At 41.2% G+C, this 19,566-nt stretch overlaps 2 protein-coding genes across 2 annotated transcripts; one reads left to right on the top strand and one right to left on the bottom strand.

Annotated features, from left to right (window-relative positions):
- Positions 1 to 7,853: 7,853 nt before the first annotated feature.
- dlx2a (distal-less homeobox 2a) lies at positions 7,854 to 10,298 on the top strand. The gene is made up of 3 exons (XM_088415073.1): positions 7,854 to 8,294; positions 8,997 to 9,181; positions 9,264 to 10,298. Exons 1-3 carry the CDS (start codon positions 7,982 to 7,984, stop codon positions 9,636 to 9,638), a joined length of 873 nt encoding a protein of 290 aa, XP_088271199.1. The 5' UTR covers positions 7,854 to 7,981; the 3' UTR covers positions 9,639 to 10,298.
- A 3,492-nt stretch (positions 10,299 to 13,790) lies between these two features.
- On the bottom strand, positions 13,791 to 18,207 carry dlx1a (distal-less homeobox 1a). The gene is made up of 4 exons (XM_088415330.1): positions 17,920 to 18,207; positions 16,609 to 17,189; positions 16,271 to 16,470; positions 13,791 to 14,791 (listed from the first exon to the last, which is right to left on the bottom strand). The coding sequence occupies exons 2-4, from the start codon at positions 17,117 to 17,119 to the stop codon at positions 14,534 to 14,536; spliced, it is 969 nt and encodes a 322-aa protein (XP_088271456.1). The 5' UTR covers positions 17,120 to 17,189; positions 17,920 to 18,207; the 3' UTR covers positions 13,791 to 14,533.
- Positions 18,208 to 19,566: the final 1,359 nt, after the last annotated feature.

Below are 19,566 nucleotides of genomic sequence, written 5' to 3'. Positions count from 1 at the left end.
CGGCAATCAGCAAAGCGTTTCAAAAGATCGACATTCAAGTCTGCTACTGTACACTCAGATTAGCCCAACTGATTTCCATCGCTGCATTATTGATGAAGTGCTCATCAGACTGAGGAAAAAGGCATCAATTATGAAGGTGCAACCGTAGCTAGCACCTGCCACCATGATTAATAAGTCATAAAAAGGCACGTCGGTGTCTGTAGCGTTTCACGGTTTAACTAAACGCTCATTTTGGTGGTGTTTAAACATTAACTACAGGATGTACAGAGAACACTCGATTTCGGCTGGCGAAAAACTTCAAATAGTTGCTTACTCTTTTCTTTGTACGCTGAAATTTGACGGCCACTGAAGTTTAAGGAACCCTGGCCGTGACGTTACACAAAGTGGCTATTGTCAGCGAATGCGTGTGTCAGTAGGGCTCGAACCACATCCCTAATTGCGGCAAATGACACTCGCGAGAAACGTTTGAATGGCGTCGCTTGTTGTGGCGCATTTGCTCATCGATGCGTCACACTTAAACACATCACAGGCCCCTTTAACTAAGCTATGAGCTTATTGTGCGACTACTTGGTGCGCCGGTGACTCGTTTCTGATAAAAATCTGTTGGAAAATTCATAAAAAAGAAAGTTTTAATTGTCTAGACCAGAGGTCCTCAACCACAGGTCCGCGTGGGAACCTTTTATGTATTATCTGAGTCTGAAAGCTATTTTATTTTGAAAAAATCTTTTATTTTGAAAACTGATTGGATTCTCTTAGATTCGTTTCGGTCACTCGAGCACCAAAATTTCATACCCAAGGAAACAGACGTCTTTGAGAAGGGGAAAAAGTGGCGTAAAGGCGGCTACAATTTCAAAAAAAAAGAAAGCTTTTAGTTCCTATTGTATGTGCACTTTATTTTGAAGCTGGCATTCATATCACGTTTCCGCCATGTTTTAAAGGCATGCAGAGTTGTATACTATCTTGTAGACTAATAAGCGGGTATTTTCACTCGCAAATAAGTTCAATGTGTAGCAAACAGACGTCTTTGAGAAGGGGAAAAAGCGGCGTCAAGGCGGCTACAATTTCGAAGAAAAAGAAAGCTTTTAGTTCCTGTTTTATGCGCACATTATTTTGAAGCTGGCCTTCTTATTGTGTTTCCGCCAAGTTTAAAAGTCAAGCAGTGTTGCACACTGACTTGTAGACTAATAAGATGGTATCCGAGGCGAGAAAAAAATAGCTCGAGCATTTTTTTTCGAACCGAAGTACGCAAATTATTCGAATACAGCCCTAGAGTGGCAGCAGATTTGAAAAACTGGTCAAATATATTTCAGTTTGTTTACTTTCCAAAAAAGGACACCAGACAAATGTACAAATAATGTATTAAAAATATATAAAGTACTAAAAATGTAGTATTCATCCAGATTGTCAGGTTTTTTTGGTCTTTTTTGTGCCTTTTCAATATCTTTGTTTGTCTGTGACCAAAGAGGCGTGTAAGTGCTTTCACCTGAGATGAAGGCAGCACACAAAAGAGCACTTTCATGCGCATTGTGTCCCAAGGCGCTCGGCGTAACCGGAGCTGGGTCGAGGGGGTTCTATTGTGTCGGGTCAGGGGGGACGCCAGGGGATCGATGGTCGATCAGGTGACAGCCTGCAGGTGGCCAAAGCTTTCTTCTGGCATTAGCAGATCATTTCATGGAATCAAGTGAAAACTGTGCGACTTTGCGCCGTCAATATTTTGATTTCTTACACATGTATAAGTAGCACACAAATACCGTGTGTATGAAAGGTCAAGTTGACATATTTGCCACTTAATGGAGAACTTGCATTAACAAGAGAACAGTCCCTCGGGTGAAAAAACACCAAGTTCCTTGTCACCGGAGAAGGAATTTTCACCTCGATGACCTTTGAGCCCAGCTACATTGAGCATCCTGGAATGGATAGCGTTCCAAATCAATGGTTCTTCAAGTGACAAAAAGACTTTCACATGGGTTACTGTACGCACTCGTGTGGTAGGAAACGTTTGACCTGAGCCAACGATACTCAAATGATAGTAAGTGAAGGTGGACCCCCGGGTTACGACGTCCCTGGCTTACACTGTTTTCAAGTTACGAAGCGGAATACAAACTTTTTTCATCCCCTCTTTATGGCGTTTTTCACGCTTTACGGCATTAACAATTCCAAAATCCAAACAAACGCACTCATTGGTTAGCCATGGGTCCCAAGATTGCTAGTGATGTTAAAAGGAGAAGTAAGAAGATAATTAGTATTGAAACGAAGCTGGAGATAATCAAGAAATATGAAGAAGGCCATGCTAGGCTAGGCTACCCTCCAAAGGTAAAGAAAATTTCATTTTTCCTTCATAGATTTTTTTATTTATGATGTTATTTAATTAAATATGTGTGTATTATATAAAAGTAGCACTTACTATTCTATTTTGTGACTCATTTTGAATGTGTATATACAATTTGAATGTTTTTTATCTGGGGTTTTATACTCTTTAGCTAATTGCCATAGGTTTCAATTGCCCACTATATGACGATTTCGCAATGCGATCCCAAACCCGGAATGGATTAAATTCATGACGATTCAAGATGAGTAAAAATGCTGTATTGCGATAATGCTTGGCACTGAAAGAGTTAAATATTCAATCGATACTTAATTACATTAAGGACATTTATTTCCAAATACTTAAGTATTAAACCAATACTTAAGTATCTGAGATTTAACGCATAAACGTGAAAATACATCCCTGGCATTGCATGAGTTAAGAGCAAATCAATTTGAACATGAAGCAACTGGAGTCTGTGCTGGTTAGGGCGCACTTGGCTGAGAAAATATGTCACAGGTGCTTGAAAAAAGTCGAGAGCAACCGACCTAGACCGCCATACAAAATAGTGGACCGACGGACACACAAATGTGAAACAATTCCAAAGAAAATTCCAAAGGAGATTGTTTGTCGAACATAGCCGATCACATCCCAAGCGAAAGTTGGGCTCGCGCTCCTCCCGAGATGTCCGTATGAGTGTTTCTAAGCGAGCGTGTGAAGTGTAGCGTGAAATGACGCCGTGCGAGCAGCTGATCCCGCTCCCGTTGTGACAGCGCCGCTCTCCTTTGTCAGGAGACCATCCGCACTAAATCTGCTCCGCTCCCCCCACACAAAGGCCCGCTTGACATTTTATGGAGGGGAGGGGGTCGTGCCATCCCGCCCGCTCAACAATGAAGGCAACGGGACCTCGCCAACCTCACAAAATTCTTTCTCAGGCCGGGCGGATGACGCGGGGAATTCTGGGGGATTCCTTTGTTGTCCTTGCAAAGTGAAGCGTCTCTTTACTGGGGTGAAAGTAGATTTCCTGATAACCACCTCATGGGGATCACGTGGAGGGGTGACACTTGATTATACACTCATATAACTGCTGGGTCAAAAACTACCCGGTTTGGTCAAACATTAATCTACTTTTTTTTTTGGATCGAGCTTTTACGTTTTTAAGGGTGTGCACCTTGTTGGAGTGAAATAACTAAGTGTTGGGTCCAAAAGGGACCAACCCAGTACATTTCGATCCAACAAGGGGTAGAAACTACAAAAGAGATCAAGCCTATGTTGGGTTATTTATACACATTGGGTTAAAGATTTTACCTAACACGTTGAATCAAAATTTTCATCCAACAAGGGCTCAAAGATAGCCAAACTGAAAAATTTGACAAAAAAATCTAACCCAACACTGGTTCCGAATGGGGCAAAACCAAAACTCGGTTATTTTCAATCCAACACGGAATAAAATAACCCAACGTAGGTCCAATCTCTTTTATAATTAGAGATTGGACCTATGTTGGGTTATATAGACCCAGCAAATTGGTTGAACATTTTACAGGGTGTGATAAATCAAGATTTTCATCCAACAAGAACTCAAAGCCAAAGCTAGCCAAAATTAGACCAAATCCTGACACTGGGTCCAAATGGGACAAAACCAACGCTGGGTTATTTTCAGACTTATGTTGGGTTATTTAGACTTGGTTTAACATTTTACCTGAGGTGTTAAGTCAAGATTATCATCTAACAAGGGCTCAAAGCTAGCCAAACTGAAGAACTGGACAAAATAGCAAACACAGCGCTGAGCCCAAATAGGATGAAATTGTTAATCCAGTACTGGGTCCAAAGGGACAAGACAAAGGCCGGGTTTGTTACACCCATCTCATTGGTTTCAGGATTTTACCTAACACAGCGAATCAAGATTTTCATCCAACAAGAGATAAAAGCTAGCCAAACGAAAAACTGGACAAAATAGCTAACCCAACACTGAGTCTCAAAAAAACAGAGCCAATGTTGGGTTATTTATACTTGATTGACAATTTTACTAACCCGACGAGTCAAGCATTTTTTTTCCGGCAAGAATAAACTGAGTAAAAAATTACGTTACCGCGTCAAAATAATGAACCCAACCTTGGGTAAAAGGAACCCAATCAGCTTAAAGTGAGTGAGTGTGTTGGGAAGCAACCCAACATTTTTAATACACGAGTACAAACGATGAACTCAAGCCTCGGAGCTTTTCCTTTCCGTCTGCCGCTTCAACAGCTAAGTCCAACTTCCTTCCAATTGTTGTGCTCTCTCAGCCCTTTGTTGCTAAAAATAATGTCTGCTCAGTACATAATACACCATGACTGATTCTTAGGAAACACATGCTCAGCGGTGGACGCCCCCTGACAAAAACCCGCGTCCGGAGCGCTGCGGAACATACGCAAGATCGCAAACAAAGAGGTCAAGGGACGCTCGGCGGCTCATTTCCACCTTTGCGAGAAGCCAGGCGGCATGTAAACAAGAACAATGGAAGAATCGAGGAGCCACTTTGACTGCTATCATAAAAGTATTTCAAAGGGGAAACGCTGGGGTAATGGGATTTGTCCACGAGGCTGCGTTGCCATGGAGACGAATGCTTCAATTCTCACAGCGGGAGATGAACAAGGAGAGCCGCCATGAAATCTTTTTTTTAGTTTTACTCTTGGATTCCATTAGATGCAGGTGTACCTTATGCTTGGCTGTTTTCATACTTTGTTGTCTTTTGATCCCTGCGTGCTGGGGATTCTTCCCGAAACTTTTTTTGTTTGTTTTTACTTAACAATGCTAGCGTAACAAGCTACATTTGAAACAGAACTTGCACTGCGAAATGCCCAACTGGGTAATTCCTGCTCATTCCCGCTCCAGTGAATGAATGAAGGAATGAATGAGGAGACATGCTCCGCTAATGAGCAGTGACATGCAAGTCCAAAAGGGCTGGAGCAGCTTTTCAAGGGAACAAAGCTGCAGACGCACGCGGAGCTCCCCGGACCGCAACTATGACAACATTTCAATGGCTGCGCAAATGACAAAAACTGAAGAAAAGTCAGCATAACTAACATCTTATGATTAACGCGATCTGAAATTTCCAGCAGATGATTAAAACATGTAAAATTTTAAAACGCAACGATTCTGACTTTTCTATGTGACTGCAGCTGGACCTGCGAGATTTTGTGTACAAAAATAATCATTGTCCAAATTTTGGACCAGATAAAACCACTATAACTACAATTTTTAAGATGCATTTCCATAGGATTTATGGCATTGATTTTCCTCCGATTTTTGCTACATTTCGTCGAACGGTGCTCAGCAAATAGAAAATTCTTTGTTGACTTGTGTTTCACCTCAAGACAGTAGGTGGCGGTAGAGACCAGTTAATGGCCATTTTTAAAAATGTCCTCATCGTGTCACAGACTACAAAGACATACCATAGCATATTTCAATTTTTTTGTGGGCGTTAGTAAATTTAACCTACACATGTATGGATCCAACTGATGCCACTGAACAATTTGAGTTAGCCAAGATATGGCACAATCCTGGTCATATAATACTGAAGTGGTTGAGCCAAGTTGGACTTTGACATTTTGTCACCATCTGGGTGAAATTTCAGCTCCCTGGTGTCTTCTTCCAATCTTTTCTTTTGATGAGAAACGTCTTTGATGTAAAAATCAAAGGATTGAGCAAAACACTACACAAGGGTCAAACTAAAGGGATACATACAAGAAATAATGTGCTTTTAAAGTGTTGAATTGCTTTTTGTGACAGAAAATAAATTATTAAACTCTGCATCCACTTTTTTTTGTAAAAGATTTATTTGGTGGCGTGTCGTTAAATATTTCCTCTCCATTGTAAATTGCTGTATGCTCCGTTGCCTTAAAGTTTCCAAAATGTGAAGCGAAGCCAACGTTCGTGCCCATATAGGAGCTCTGCTGCCACCTTGTGGCAAAATTATTTTTAAACGTTCTTTCCCAGGTTTAGAGCATCATAGCCGTTCGCGTTACTGTGTGTGGGTCATCGTCAATATTTAAAAACGATCTTAATTGTTGAAAAATAACGCTGAAATTATATCAATAGGTTTTTATCTAGTGTTGTTTGATCATTTCTTAAAATTTGGAGCGCGCAATACAAAATAAAGAAATGTAAATATCATAATACTAATATCACTCAAGTATTGCTTTCTTTATTCATCACTGTTAAGATCACGCATAATCACATACGTAGAACAAAATAAAACGACGGGTCAGTGTAATTCAGGTTTTGACCACAGGAAGGCGCTACTGTATTGGGACGACTGCTTTTACCTGAAGCACAGCCACGGATCATAGAATCGACCTTTTAATATTATCGATTTCACTTGGCTTTTGTCACAAAAATAATACTAGCCCAAATTTCACCTTAACAAAATCTGACTTTTTAGTGACTTACAGGTGTTACCTAATCTAATCATGAATGGAATAGAAGGGTCATTCTCAACATGCGGAATGCGGGTTCCTCTCAAAGTATGACAGTCATTTCTAATTTACACACAAAGCACGAGATGCTTTATATTTTATTTATATCACGCATATTTAAAATCGAACCGCCAAGCTAAAGTGCAATTCCTTGCAAGACAAATTTTTGTGAAGAATGACGAATGATCCGACACTCATGAGCTTACTAAAACGATCTCTTACAAAAATAATCAATTAAATACATTTTACTGTTCTGTTTTGTCCCTCAATTGGTTAACGACCACACACAAAAAAAACAACAAATCATAGAGCAAGGCAGTAGCATTCCAAAAACAGCCATGCTAACATGCTAGCAGCCGTGGCTAAGGTCTAGTATCCGTTCTGGAAGGGGGCGTGGCTTTGGTCGGCGTGTGAGGGTGAGAGAGTGATACTACAATGAAATCTTGTTGCCAGATTTTAAAACTGCAAAATGTGCTTAGTGTTGTAGTTAGATTTTGTATCATAGTAAAGAGAGAAAGAGAGATAAAAAGATTGATTTTTTTCGCACATTTGGGTATTTTCTCAGTAAGAAGGATGTGGATTAACGCTTTTTAACAAAAGGAAGGACTTCACAGCAGTGCAATTTCAAAAGTCAATAGGTTGAATTTCTTGACCTCTTAATGTGTTTTCGACCATTTGAATTTGAAGGCGATTCCAAACTTTTGACTTCTGGCCTTTATTTATTATGAATCTGATATTACTTGTCTATTTATGTATTGCTTAAATGATACACGAAAAGAAGACCTTGAGAAAGATATTGCAACAACATTTCAATTACAGTAATGGATATTGGATTTTCAGGAAATCTTGAGGAAAAACGCAATTCTGGATGGAAAATCGACCAGATCTAGAACATTTAGTGTGAATTTGTTACCACTTTAAAAGAAGCAGAGTGGGCCTGCACGTTTGACAAGCATAACACCCCCTCCCTCTCTCTTCCCCCCCGCCTAAAAAAAAGGAGGGAGGAAGCACGGGCAAGCAGTCCTCTTTCGTCATTGGTCCGCCCGACGCACACTCTCCCTCTCATAAACGCGCCACATCCACAGACGGTGACAGAAAATCACAGGCCACCGCGGGAAGGATCGACTCTGTTCCCCGCAAGTGGGATGCGCGCTTTCCCCCTCACTCGACAAAGAGCACAAGCAGAGCCCGGACGCCTTTTCATCTTTGCGCGCGTTTCGCCATGACGGGAGTTTTCGAGAACCTCGGCACTGATATGCACTCCAACCAGATGACCTCCAGCAACTACCACAGCTTGCACAAATCGCAGGAGTCCCCGACTTTGCCGGTGTCCACGGCCACGGACAGCAGCTACTACAACAGCCCCCAGCACGGACACTCGTGCGGCGGATCGCCGTTTGGAGCGCTCGCTTCCTTCCAGTACCACGGCAGCGGGCCCTTCAACCCCAAATCTTACGACATGGCGGGCTTCAACTCGTCTTACGGCGCCTACGGCAATTTTGGACCCAACTCCTCGCCCGCGCCTGCAGAGACGGGTATGGAACGCGCTTCAATCCTTGGTGTGAAATTAAACACGAGCATTCGCTTTAATTTGACTGCTGGCACATTATCGTTCGATATTTATTAGAATGCGTGTTATCGATTCCTTTTTCGGGGAGTTATATGTTCGATAAAATCAATCTTCGTTAGAACTTGCATCCGCGGAAGATACAAACAATGAAATGTGATAGTTATCGAAAAGAATCGGCATGTATAGCCGATACCCGCCAACGCATGTAGAAAAATAATTCAACGTCATTTGCGTTCATTGTTAGCCTATTGGAAATATCGTGCATAAAAATAAATACACTAGTCTTGGCTTAAACGCGTTATGGTAGGTTTTAAACTAAATCCAATTCGAATTTTCGTTTTATTCCCTAGCCAGCACGCTGTTGTTAAAAATCTCGCCACTGTGGGACTGATACATTTTAAATTATCGTATGCGCGCACCAAAAGAAATAGAAAAAGCAAAAACATGCATATTACGCGTCAAAGCTCCAACTTGCATGCATGCACACGCCAATGGAAAAAAATGCATTCCACGCTTCAGTTTAAACACGAATTTCAGTGTCCAATTATAACTTGCGCACACGCCCATTTAAGAAACAAAAAAGTGCCCCCATTCCAACCCTTAACCTCAAATCCAAGTTAACCAGCGCCAGCGCCGTCCTAAAAGCACATTCCTGTTCCTCCCGCAGAAAAAGAAGAGAGCGAGCCAGAAATCCGGATGGTGAATGGAAAACCAAAGAAGGTCAGGAAACCTCGAACCATCTATTCCAGCTTCCAACTGGCCGCGCTCCAGAGGCGTTTCCAAAAAACGCAGTACTTGGCGCTGCCCGAGCGGGCCGAACTGGCCGCCTCCCTGGGCCTCACGCAGACGCAGGTCGGTGCCGAAAAAAAAACTATAAAAATAAGTCCTTTAAAAAAAAAAAGCCATGCTAATCAGCGCCATCCGCAACCCTTAGGTGAAAATCTGGTTCCAGAACCGGCGCTCCAAGTTCAAGAAGTTGTGGAAAAACGGCGAAATCCCTCCCGAGCAGCACGTTCCCAGCAGCGAATCGCCCCCGTGCACGTCCCCGCATAGCGCGTGGGATTTTCCACAGACTCAAGGCATGAGTAGCTCCACGTTACCTCCAAATTGCAGCAGTCCGCCCAACAGCGGCGGCGGCGGCGGCGGCGGCGGCGGCGGCGGCGCGCCTTCCTCGTCCTCCTCCTCTTCCTCGTCCTCATCTTCTTTTTTGGCCAACTACTCGTGGTACTCCAACACGAACTCCATGAGCCACCTGCAGCCCCCTCTGCTCCACCACAACCCGGCCATCACTGCCGGGACGATATTCTGAGCAAAAACAAAAAAAAAAAGCGGGACAAGTGATGAAAAATATACGCGTATATTCAGTTTTTTAAACGTCCTACTTTCACGCGCGGAAGCATCGCGAAATTGTGGACGTTTGCCAGCGTGTGGAAGGTTATTTTTCTATTTATTTATTTTGTTGATTTCCAGTGGATGAACGACTGAACGAATGAATGAACGAACCACTATTTTGCTGGACTTTTGATTTTCGCCGTGCCATTTTGTTTTTTGATTTGACCAAATTGGAACCAGTGATGTAGCAACTGTCAACTGTATCGTGCCTTTTCTTACTTGACCTCATCATTATCTTGTAACATGGAGGGGGAAAAAAAGAGACCAATATTTTCAATTAGTTTTCATTTCAGCGAATAAAAAACACTCTCAATATTATGACGTTACAGATCGTCAATCTTGCAAAGGTCTCATTTTTTCCCTCACAGCTTTTAATGGTGCAAGTGTTTTCACGTCAGTATTTTTTGATAGCTCTTGACTTTTAAAGGCGATTGATGCAAAAATTAATTTAGCATAACAAGCTACTGATCTGATTGTCCTCCATCTGATTGACTTGTATCACACGTGTGCTTTTGTCTTATTTATTTTTTTACAGTGCTTCATATATGGTTATTTAAATAAACATGTTTCCTGTGAATGATTTCTCCCCCTCCTTCTACATAAAATACCATTAGCATTTATATTAGCATTTCATATCTGAAGTGTGATAAATCACATATGCGTAACACACATAGAGGTAAAAGTTCAAAGTTCAAGACAAAAAAAATGAATGGTGAAATCATAAATCGCCAGTAGTTGCCTATAAGTCGTATTTGGAAAATGAATTTGCAAAAATGGCAGAATTTTGACAGAATTGACTTTTTTTGGCATTATGGATATTTGTAATTATGTACGTTAGGCAAGTTCGGGATTAACGTTTCAACTGAAGACACTTGCCCAAACACACAGTGTGCATGATGGTATATGAAACAATTTTCTTCCTGCGCCAGAAGTTGTATTTTTTTCCCCAATACAAAATAGGAGGACAAGCAATTCATCTGCATTCGTGCCTCCTATTAGGCCTAAAAAATTCGTCTGCAGTCACTCATAAATCATTCTTCGTATTAAGGAGCTTTTATAAGACATATTTATTCGTTTAAAATATGCTGCTTATTCTCAGTCAAATTGATGAAACAAAAACGACAAGATTTTGCACTGAACATCATATTCATTATTTGAAGAATATCTACTGCTGATAAAAATGCATAGTGCACAAGTGTCCGCATTCTTAAATTATAAATTAGCTGCAAGCATGCAAACACGCGAGGCTGCTGACAGGGCGGACAATGACGGGCGGACATTTTTGGCTATATGTTAGCATTTAATGAGCATGTGCGCCTTCAATTTGCATTATAACAGCAAAATGTCTGAAATGCGAATGGATGACAGATAGTTCACTATATGACAGAGTGGACATGTTGACATGCCCAACATCCAAGTACACATCTAATAAAACGAAAATGTGAAACTTGAAAGCAAATACTAATTCAGGAATTCCGCTTGAAAAAACGACAAATTTGCCGATAAGGATGCGACTGAACACGTCAGATGATTTCTTAAAGGGACAGTAACCCATTTATGACAGGGTGGACACCAATTTCAAAGACACTAAGAAATGTTTTAATATAAAAATTGAATATGCTATCAAATCGAATTTTGGTCGACGATCCAGCTGAAAATGTTTGAAAAAAGCCGTTTGGCATCAATTCGACACACTATGGGCAGTATGATTTTGTTTCAATAATAAACCCGGAGATAAATTTATCCCAGGCTCACAGGAAAAACAAGAGCATTATTTTTCCCCCAGCTCGAGCGCAATTTCGCAGCCATGTAGCGAGTGTGTCATTTCCAACTCGAAAATGCCACACGCTCCCCTTTTCCTCATTTGTCCTCGCACTCACTGTACCGTAATTCCACTCATTGTGAAAACCTGCAATTACTCCCATAATTTTGCATCATTTCAGCCGTCCTAATACGGGGTGTCATTTTTACCCAAGACACTCTCGAGCGTCAAACATTGTCCAACTTGTATGTACACAATAAATGGCAATGTCAATGCATAGTTTGCAGCCCAACAAGTAACTTGACTCGAGCGTAATTGCATCCGAATTAGACTGAATTGCCTGATAACTGCTGCTTTAAATTTCCAGCGGAAAAATTACTCATAATTTCCCCACCCCAAAAGATTACCAAGACCTCGAGTGCACAATGTCATCAGCGTAATGAGGAGTAAACATTTATGCTAATAATCTGCATTTTTCTCCTCATCTGCTATAAAAGAGGGGGAATAAAGCAGAGGATTTCCCAGTCATATTCGGAGCTCCGGAGCACATGCACGGGAACGGATTTTGAATTTTTTTTTCGCTTTTTGTTTTTCCTTTGCGGCATTTCTGTGCTTTCATCGCTTGGCAGAGGAGCTGCCGGATGCTAATTTATTTCCCAAAGCTGAAAGGTGGGTGTTTTTTTTTTCATGCATCTTCAAGCGGCAAATTTTGCGATTTTAATGCATCTGCTTGCGTGTAAATTCTTGCACCCATTGTGACATTTTGAAGCTTCTCCTCCTGACAACTTGCTACAGCCTCCACCTGCAAGCAATTTGCGCAAGCTCACACACTGCACGCCCAAGCCAGCCTGCCAAGACCCCGCGTACAAGGCAGCTCACCTATTTCGCCATTTTCCCCCTCCTCTCTTTTGCACCATTTCTTTCACAGCTCTGTCTCCTTTGTCGGCGCCCAAAAGATCCTCCGACAGACACAGAAAGCGAAAAGCAAAAGAGTGCGTGAGAGAGAAAAAAATTGCTCATAATTACCCCAGAGATGGGAAACTGCATTAGAATAAATAAGGGCGAAATGACTGTAATTATGGCGGGTTTGATGGGCTCGGCTCGTATAATCAAGGAGAGAATGCAGCGAAATAACGCTGACCCTCTTGGATGAGCAGCTGCGCCTTTCTCGGTGCAGAAGTACAGACAAATTTATGTTTCGCACAGCAAAACAATACGCACGCTTGCTCGGATATAGAAACTCGCGGCCTTTGTCTGTGTGGGCGTGGCCACGGTGCCCAGACACCTATATATTGACTGCGAAAGACACAAAGGAGGATGGAGAGCATCTTTTGCCCTTAAAATAAGAATCAAATAACATCGCTCAACGTGGCTGTAATTATAGTTGGATAATGCTTTCATTTCAAGACTCTTGCTTATATGTTATTAATTAACATTTCAAATGTAGTCGGGGCGGTTTTAGGGCCCCATATATATATATATATATATATATATATATATATATATATATATATATATATATATATATATATATACATTTGAACAAATTTGTTGTTGTTGTAACATTGAAACATCTGTATTTCATTCAATTTTAACTGGTTTGAATTTGAATTCAATTAATTCGTGACTAATGTTGATATTTACATATAAAGTAGATATTTGTGGTTGCAAAAATATGTATCTTAAATTAAGCTGGGGTGTATATTTTAGTTCAAATACCGTGTGTGTGTGTGTGTGTGTGTGGAAATAATTTGTGTATATAGAGCAAATAGGAAGAGTGTCCAGTACATCATTATTATATGGATGATTATATTTTTGACCTTTAATTATAGCCTGCTTAGTGTGACTCCATAAATATTAGGGGCAAAATAAAGCGAACGGAATTATAACATCGGAAATATGCTCCTCCATCCCCCCCACTACAAAAAAAAAGAAGAAAAAATCAACATGAGGGCCCCATATAGTTTTGGCATTTGCTCGTCCTCGTGTGTTTGCACCTGCTTGTGCGTGCATGAGCAATATATAGAAAATGAGTTGTTGAATTAATCCAGACCTCTCGGGGTAACCTCCCACTGCCCCCCCCCCCCTCTCCCCTTACTTTTTTTTTGGTCAGTTTGCTTTGACAACTGTAGCAGCAACAGAAGCGACACAAAGAGCCAAACATGATCGTAAATAATCTTTTCTGCCATTTTTGTGCAGCATAACTTTGTGGTTTGCTCGACGTTCCGTGTCGCTACCACTTAAACAGAGCAGCTCTCTCTCTCTCTCTCTCTCACACACACACACACACACACGCTCCTCTTCACATAAGTTAAATCCTTTTACTGCTTTGTGAAAATGTGCACAGTATGTACATAGAGCCAATAAATTAAAGAGATTGATACAAAACTAAATCTTTTTTTCTATGTGGACTAAAACACGTGGACAAATACAGCAAGCCTAAAACTTTTCACAGCCAAGTAGAGCACAAAATATTTTTCCCCCCCAATGTAGCTACAAAATACAGTGACGAATGAGCTGCTTGGATATTTCTTTTTTTCCGATATTGTGGGCGCGTTTTGCTCGCCTTAGTGCAGCAATGACAACACGATGTTGTTGTTCCAAATTTAAACACACAAATAAAATACAAGACCGGCCTCAATAAGTGTTAAAAAAATCCAAATAATTTAACTTAAATAATACACACGTAAGCAACAATTTGACAATATGCTTGGAACAATGGATCGATATTATCGATATAATTTGGTTGAAGACATAGTCGTCATAACCGAAACAAAGATGATGGCATTTCTTTTCAATTTGATTCTTCAAAATTAAGAGCAGCCATAAAATGAAAATATTTTTTTAAAAAATCCGCTTGTGAAAAAATTCAGCTCATACGTGGAGGTTTTCTCCTCTTTCAAGTCTCTCAGCTTCATCTCCATCATCTTCTTCCGGAATGAGGGGTCCACTCGTGTGGAGGAAAGGGGGGTGGGGGGTGGGGGGTGGGGGGGGGGGGGGCACCCCCACGCTCTCCCGGTCCGCGTGCGGCAAGTGGCCGACGTGCAAGTTCACATGAGCTGGGAGGACTGTTGCATAGACTCCTGATGCGTGCCCGGGTACCACGACGTGTAGGCCGGGATGTAAGAGCCCGAGGGGCCGCCCACTGACGTCTTGCCCCCGGGCGGCGTGCTCCAGGCGGCCGCCAGCGTGGGAGAACCGCTGGAGAGTCCGCGGCCTGAGGCCAAGGCGTTCGTGTCAATAGTGCCGCCGCCTTGCTTCATCAGTTTCTTGAACTTGGATCTCTTATTTTGGAACCAAATCTTCACCTGCGCGGAGGTTCCGAAAAGATAGCAGCAGCGGCGTGAGAAAATGGGCGTGGTGAAACTTTAGCACGCGGACCCCCCCCCCCCCCCCCCCCACACACACACACACACACACACACACAGTCACACACGCTTTAGAAAAATACAAAAGAATGAGCAAAAATATCTAAACGACAAAAAAAAATAATGTAACAAAAAACGTCATTCATGTAAAACTTTGAACGATGCAACGCAGAATAATAAATGATATGAAATGGAATCAGGTATGACGAGAGGAAATGGAAGAATCTGGAGATTTTGTTGGAAAATGTGGAATAATGGAGAGATTTTGATGAAGAGTACATTGGGGAAAATATGGCGTGACACCAATGCGGAACAATGCGGACCGAAAATGATAAAGAATAATGTTGGTTAAAAATGAACAATATTTGGTGAAAAATATGGACTGAAAATTACAAAAAGATGTGCAATGATGTGGAGCTTTTGGTGAAAATGAAATATAGTGCTGAAAAATATTGATAAATGACACGGAATGCTTTGGAATAAAAGTGAATGCGAATATATGAAATAAAATGGGTTTAGATTGGAAATATGTTGGTGGGAAATATGGAATAATATTCATTGAAAGATATGGAATGATGTAGAGACAGGTGAAAATTAAGTGTAATGGTAACAAAGTGATAATAATGTGGAACAATGTGGAATAATAGTGAATGAGGATGATATGGAAGCTTGTTGGTGAACGTTTTGTGTGATAATAACATACAGATGTGGAATGATGTATAGATTTTGATGAACATGAAATACATTAGTGAAAAATATGAAGTGACACCAACTGTAAGCAATGATGTGAAATAGTGAATGGTATAGAAACATATAATAGCATGAAATGATGTTGGATGAAGTGCCATATTTTGGTAACGTGGCTTGATAATGATTGTAAGATAAGGAACGATGTGGATAATTTGGTGGAAATGAAACATATTGATGAAAAATATGAAGTGACACTGAATTATATGGCAGAATAATATAGAATGACGAGGAATATCATGGTAATATTCTGGGTTAAGAATATAAATATTCTGATGCAAAAAAAAATATGGTGAACTACAGACCTGGAATGAGACTGATATGAAATACAATAGGATTATAATGGTTGAAATATGCAATACGTTGGCAAAAAATATTATATTTTTTATATATGGAATTATAGGATATAGGATAAGATGCAAGGTGAAGTGAATGAGCAATGCGAATGATGATGGACGTGGACATATTTTTCATTTAGAATTAAATTAGAATGATTGGATTGAGCAAAATAATAATCTGCATGGCGTGATTTTTTGTAATATGTAAATGTTGGACTGGTGAGAATCGGAGGAGAAGCACGGAAGGAGAAACACGTCGAAACAAACAAGGAGAGTAAAACCCAATCAGGTGAAATGGTGTGGAAACGTAGACGACGAAAATGCGCGAACTTGCCTGTGTCTGCGTGAGCCCCAGGGACGCCGCGAGCTCGGCTCTTTCCGGCAAGGCCAAATATTGCGTTTGCTGAAATCTCCTGTTGAGAGCCTGAAGTTGTAAACTGGAGTAGATGGTCCTGGGTTTGCGGATCTTTTTGCCTTTGCCGTTAAAGCGCACCTCTCCTCCCTCCACCACCGCGTTCTTCACCGTTTCCGGCGCTGTAATTAAAAAAAAAAAGAATCAACGCACGTGGAGGGGGAGAAACCGGGCTATAATTATCATTAATTGCAAAAAAAAATAAAATAAAAGACGTCGCGTCATGGGAGCCGTCGGAGATGTTGTGCACACGCGCTTACCTGGATCCTCTAACCGGGTCTGGGGCAGCGACGAGCTGTTTTGGTACGTTTGGACCGAGCTGAGGTACGGGCTGTTGGGATGGCTTCCCACCGAGTTGATGTAAGGGTAGGCCAGGGTTCGGGGGAAGTTCGGGGCCGGGCTGTAGCCGTCGTGCTGCCCGTGGCCCGCGGAATGTAAACAGTGCACCGGGTAGTGTCCGTGGGACATGGACGACGGAGACATTTGTTGACCGGCGGGCCCGAACTCCATGAAAACGCTTTTCCCCGACGCGGGACTGTTCAGACTTTCTGGGATCGCGGTCATTGTCATCTCTTCCGGCGGCTCCCGTCCTCCTTCTGCTTTTGTTGTTTGAGTCCGAACCGGGAGGGCTCCCGATTTAAGTCGAACCCCTTTCTTCTCCTTCCATTCATAAGAAAATGCAGTTTGTTCCCGTGAAAAGTCCCAGGTATGATGCTGCGGAGCGAGATAAACTCCCCCAAAGGTTTGAATCTGGCACTCATGAATATTCATCCGAGGCGGACGCTGATTGGTCCGTTCGCTCCGAAAGGCGAGCCCATTGGTCCGCCTGCCTCCGAGAGACCTGAGCGAGTCAAAAAGCAAGCGCACAACCTCAGGACTTCCAATCGGCAGCGGCAGCGCAATTAACGCTTTCCAATTATTACCGTTAAAGTTAAAAGTTGATTTATAAAGCGGAATTAGGTCAGGAAAAAATGATGACGTAGGCTAATACCGCAATTGATAATTGTAACTTGATAATTCGGTTCATGACACGCACTTATTGTTATTGCGAGGTACAAAAATATAAAGTAAACAAAAAATAACATCAAATATCGACACAATCTTAATATTATGACTAACAGATGTGATATATATGATAGGAATAATTGCAAAGAAAAGGAAAAAAAAACGCCCAAACTCGTTCAATCTACTGACCGGTCTGCCATCATAATTAAAGCTCCCAATGTGCCGTATTAGCATAACACAGAGTTCAATTTTCATATGACCGGCAATTATAGTCCCGTTATTTAAGCGCAAAGGCGAAACAGTTAGAGCTTAATATATTAACACATTCACACACGATCCACATTGAAATTTGTTATGTTATACAGAAAAATCTCACGTGCATTTGTGCGCAAGTAATTCAACGTTTTTCCCCCAATCGTCGATCTGCAAGTTTTTTTTGCAGGGGAGGGTTCGCGGCCGGCATTCCACAACGTGAGGAATTATCTCTAAAAATCCGATTTATTGAAAAAAAAAATGCAGTTTGGATGAAATAAAATAACAAAAGTGAAGTCACGCTAATAACTTACGGAGAAGCTCAGGACAAGCAGAAAATGAAGCCAAACAAAGAAGCGGCCTTTATGTGGAAGGGAAGAAGCACAAAATGATCCGCGAGGAGTTTTTCTTCATTCCGGTTCGGTCGCCAGCATGCACGGAGCTGACGCACCGGCAGCCTGCAGCCTCCATCTCCACCTGAATAATAACTCATCAAAGCCGGTTAAATTCCCTCGCTGTGATTAACAGCCCAATTACATCATTGCATTCAAATAAAGCAGCGACAAGTCGCAAAGAAAAAAAAAAAAAGCACGTGAGCCTGATGTGCACAGATGCCAGCTAGTAGTGCAGCCTGAATTTGACGATTCTCTGAAATATAACCAAAACTGGTCCCCTTGTTGCCCACCCCTTTCCCTAAAATAGGCCAATTTGAAGTGATTTCTCTGGCATTATTACTTTAGGGGGGAAAATGCTTCAAGACTTCCTCTAACAACAATGATAATGACAGTACAACCGATAATTATCATCTTCCAGAACAGAGGACAGATTTTTATGGGCACTTGGTGGCTGCGACTGATAACTGTCATTATTTTTCCCACGATTACAGTATCCACAAACTGGAGCCGCTCGCACAACAGAGTGCGGGAAAATTGTGAAATAAGAATGTATAGTGACACTAATGATACGAAGGGTAATAAAGACATTTTTCACCGCAAGAAGGGGAATTTAGATGTTTTTTTTTTAAACACTACATCTAGACTGAAGAGCTTGTCGTTTGCATGCCAGGCCAATAGTTGGCGATGTTGCTAGCGCTACAAAACGTTCTTGCCGAGACTTTACGTCTTTATTCAATCCCTTTGCAAAACATGAACTCGTCACAACCCAAAGATGCATTTATATGTGCGAAAATTAACTCACTATAACTCAAAGACGTATTTATGTTTTTACCTGTAGCCTACTTATTTACAGTATTTCTTTTATCAAATTAAAAAAAATGGCTTGGACGTCAGAATTGAATCAATCGCAACATTGATTTAAGCATTTGTTTTCATTTTTTTTTTGGCAAACTTCACCATTATGGAATCAAAAAAGTGGTAATTTGATCTTTATTTACCATTTATAAAGTCTATATCGCATAACCGCATAAATTTGCAAAAATATGTATGGGATATATTTTTGCAAATTTATGCGGTTGGCCAGTCGACATGTATTATGTTTTACTATATTACAAATTATTTACTAAAGTGTTAAAATTGTCTTGCTCGCTTTCACGAGATATTTTTTGGGCACACATATATATATATATATATATATATATATATATATATATTCATGCGGAATCAATAAGGGCAGCAGTGTTACATCGATGCAATTGCTGTAAATGCACATTCACAATGTACATAAAGGTACAAAGTTGAAATATTCAGCCATTACTAGCCAATAGATTGATTATTTTGTGAGTTTGGATCGGCGTAGTCACCCGATTAATCGGCTGGGCTCCTCAGTTAAAGAGGTTGAAACTGGACTTCAGCACTGAACTGGACCCTTAAAAAAACAAATACATTTTTTAAAAAAGCCTTCCAAAAGGTACTGTATCCTCAACGTAACGATTTGAATTTCATGAACTGTTCCGTCCTGATGTTCAAGACCGACGGTGTCTGTAGCTGACCTCATAGGGGGCG

Source organism: Hippichthys cyanospilos, chromosome 5, assembly GCF_059441005.1.
Source record: "Hippichthys cyanospilos isolate Australia breed blue-spotted pipefish chromosome 5, RoL_Hcya_1.0, whole genome shotgun sequence".
NCBI classification, from domain to species: domain Eukaryota; kingdom Metazoa; phylum Chordata; class Actinopteri; order Syngnathiformes; family Syngnathidae; genus Hippichthys; species Hippichthys cyanospilos.
Note: the sequence above shows the minus strand (reverse complement) of the source record. Positions and strands in the feature narration are given on the sequence as shown.

What these genes read in the sequence shown, in the direction of transcription:
- dlx2a (XM_088415073.1), top strand. Translation starts at nt 7,982, where the DNA reads ATGACGGGAGTTTTCGAGAACCTCGGCACTGATATGCACTCCAACCAG. An exon ending in GCCCGCGCCTGCAGAGACGG is followed by an intron (nt 8,295 to 8,996) that starts GTATGGAACGCG and finishes TTCCTCCCGCAG; the next exon opens with AAAAAGAAGAGAGCGAGCCA. An exon ending in TGGGCCTCACGCAGACGCAG is followed by an intron (nt 9,182 to 9,263) that starts GTCGGTGCCGAA and finishes CGCAACCCTTAG; the next exon opens with GTGAAAATCTGGTTCCAGAA.
- dlx1a (XM_088415330.1), bottom strand. Translation starts at nt 17,119, where the DNA reads ATGAATATTCATGAGTGCCAGATTCAAACCTTTGGGGGAGTTTATCTC. An exon ending in GACCCGGTTAGAGGATCCAG is followed by an intron (nt 16,471 to 16,608) that starts GTAAGCGCGTGT and finishes TTTTAATTACAG; the next exon opens with CGCCGGAAACGGTGAAGAAC. An exon ending in TGGGGCTCACGCAGACACAG is followed by an intron (nt 14,792 to 16,270) that starts GCAAGTTCGCGC and finishes ACCTCCGCGCAG; the next exon opens with GTGAAGATTTGGTTCCAAAA.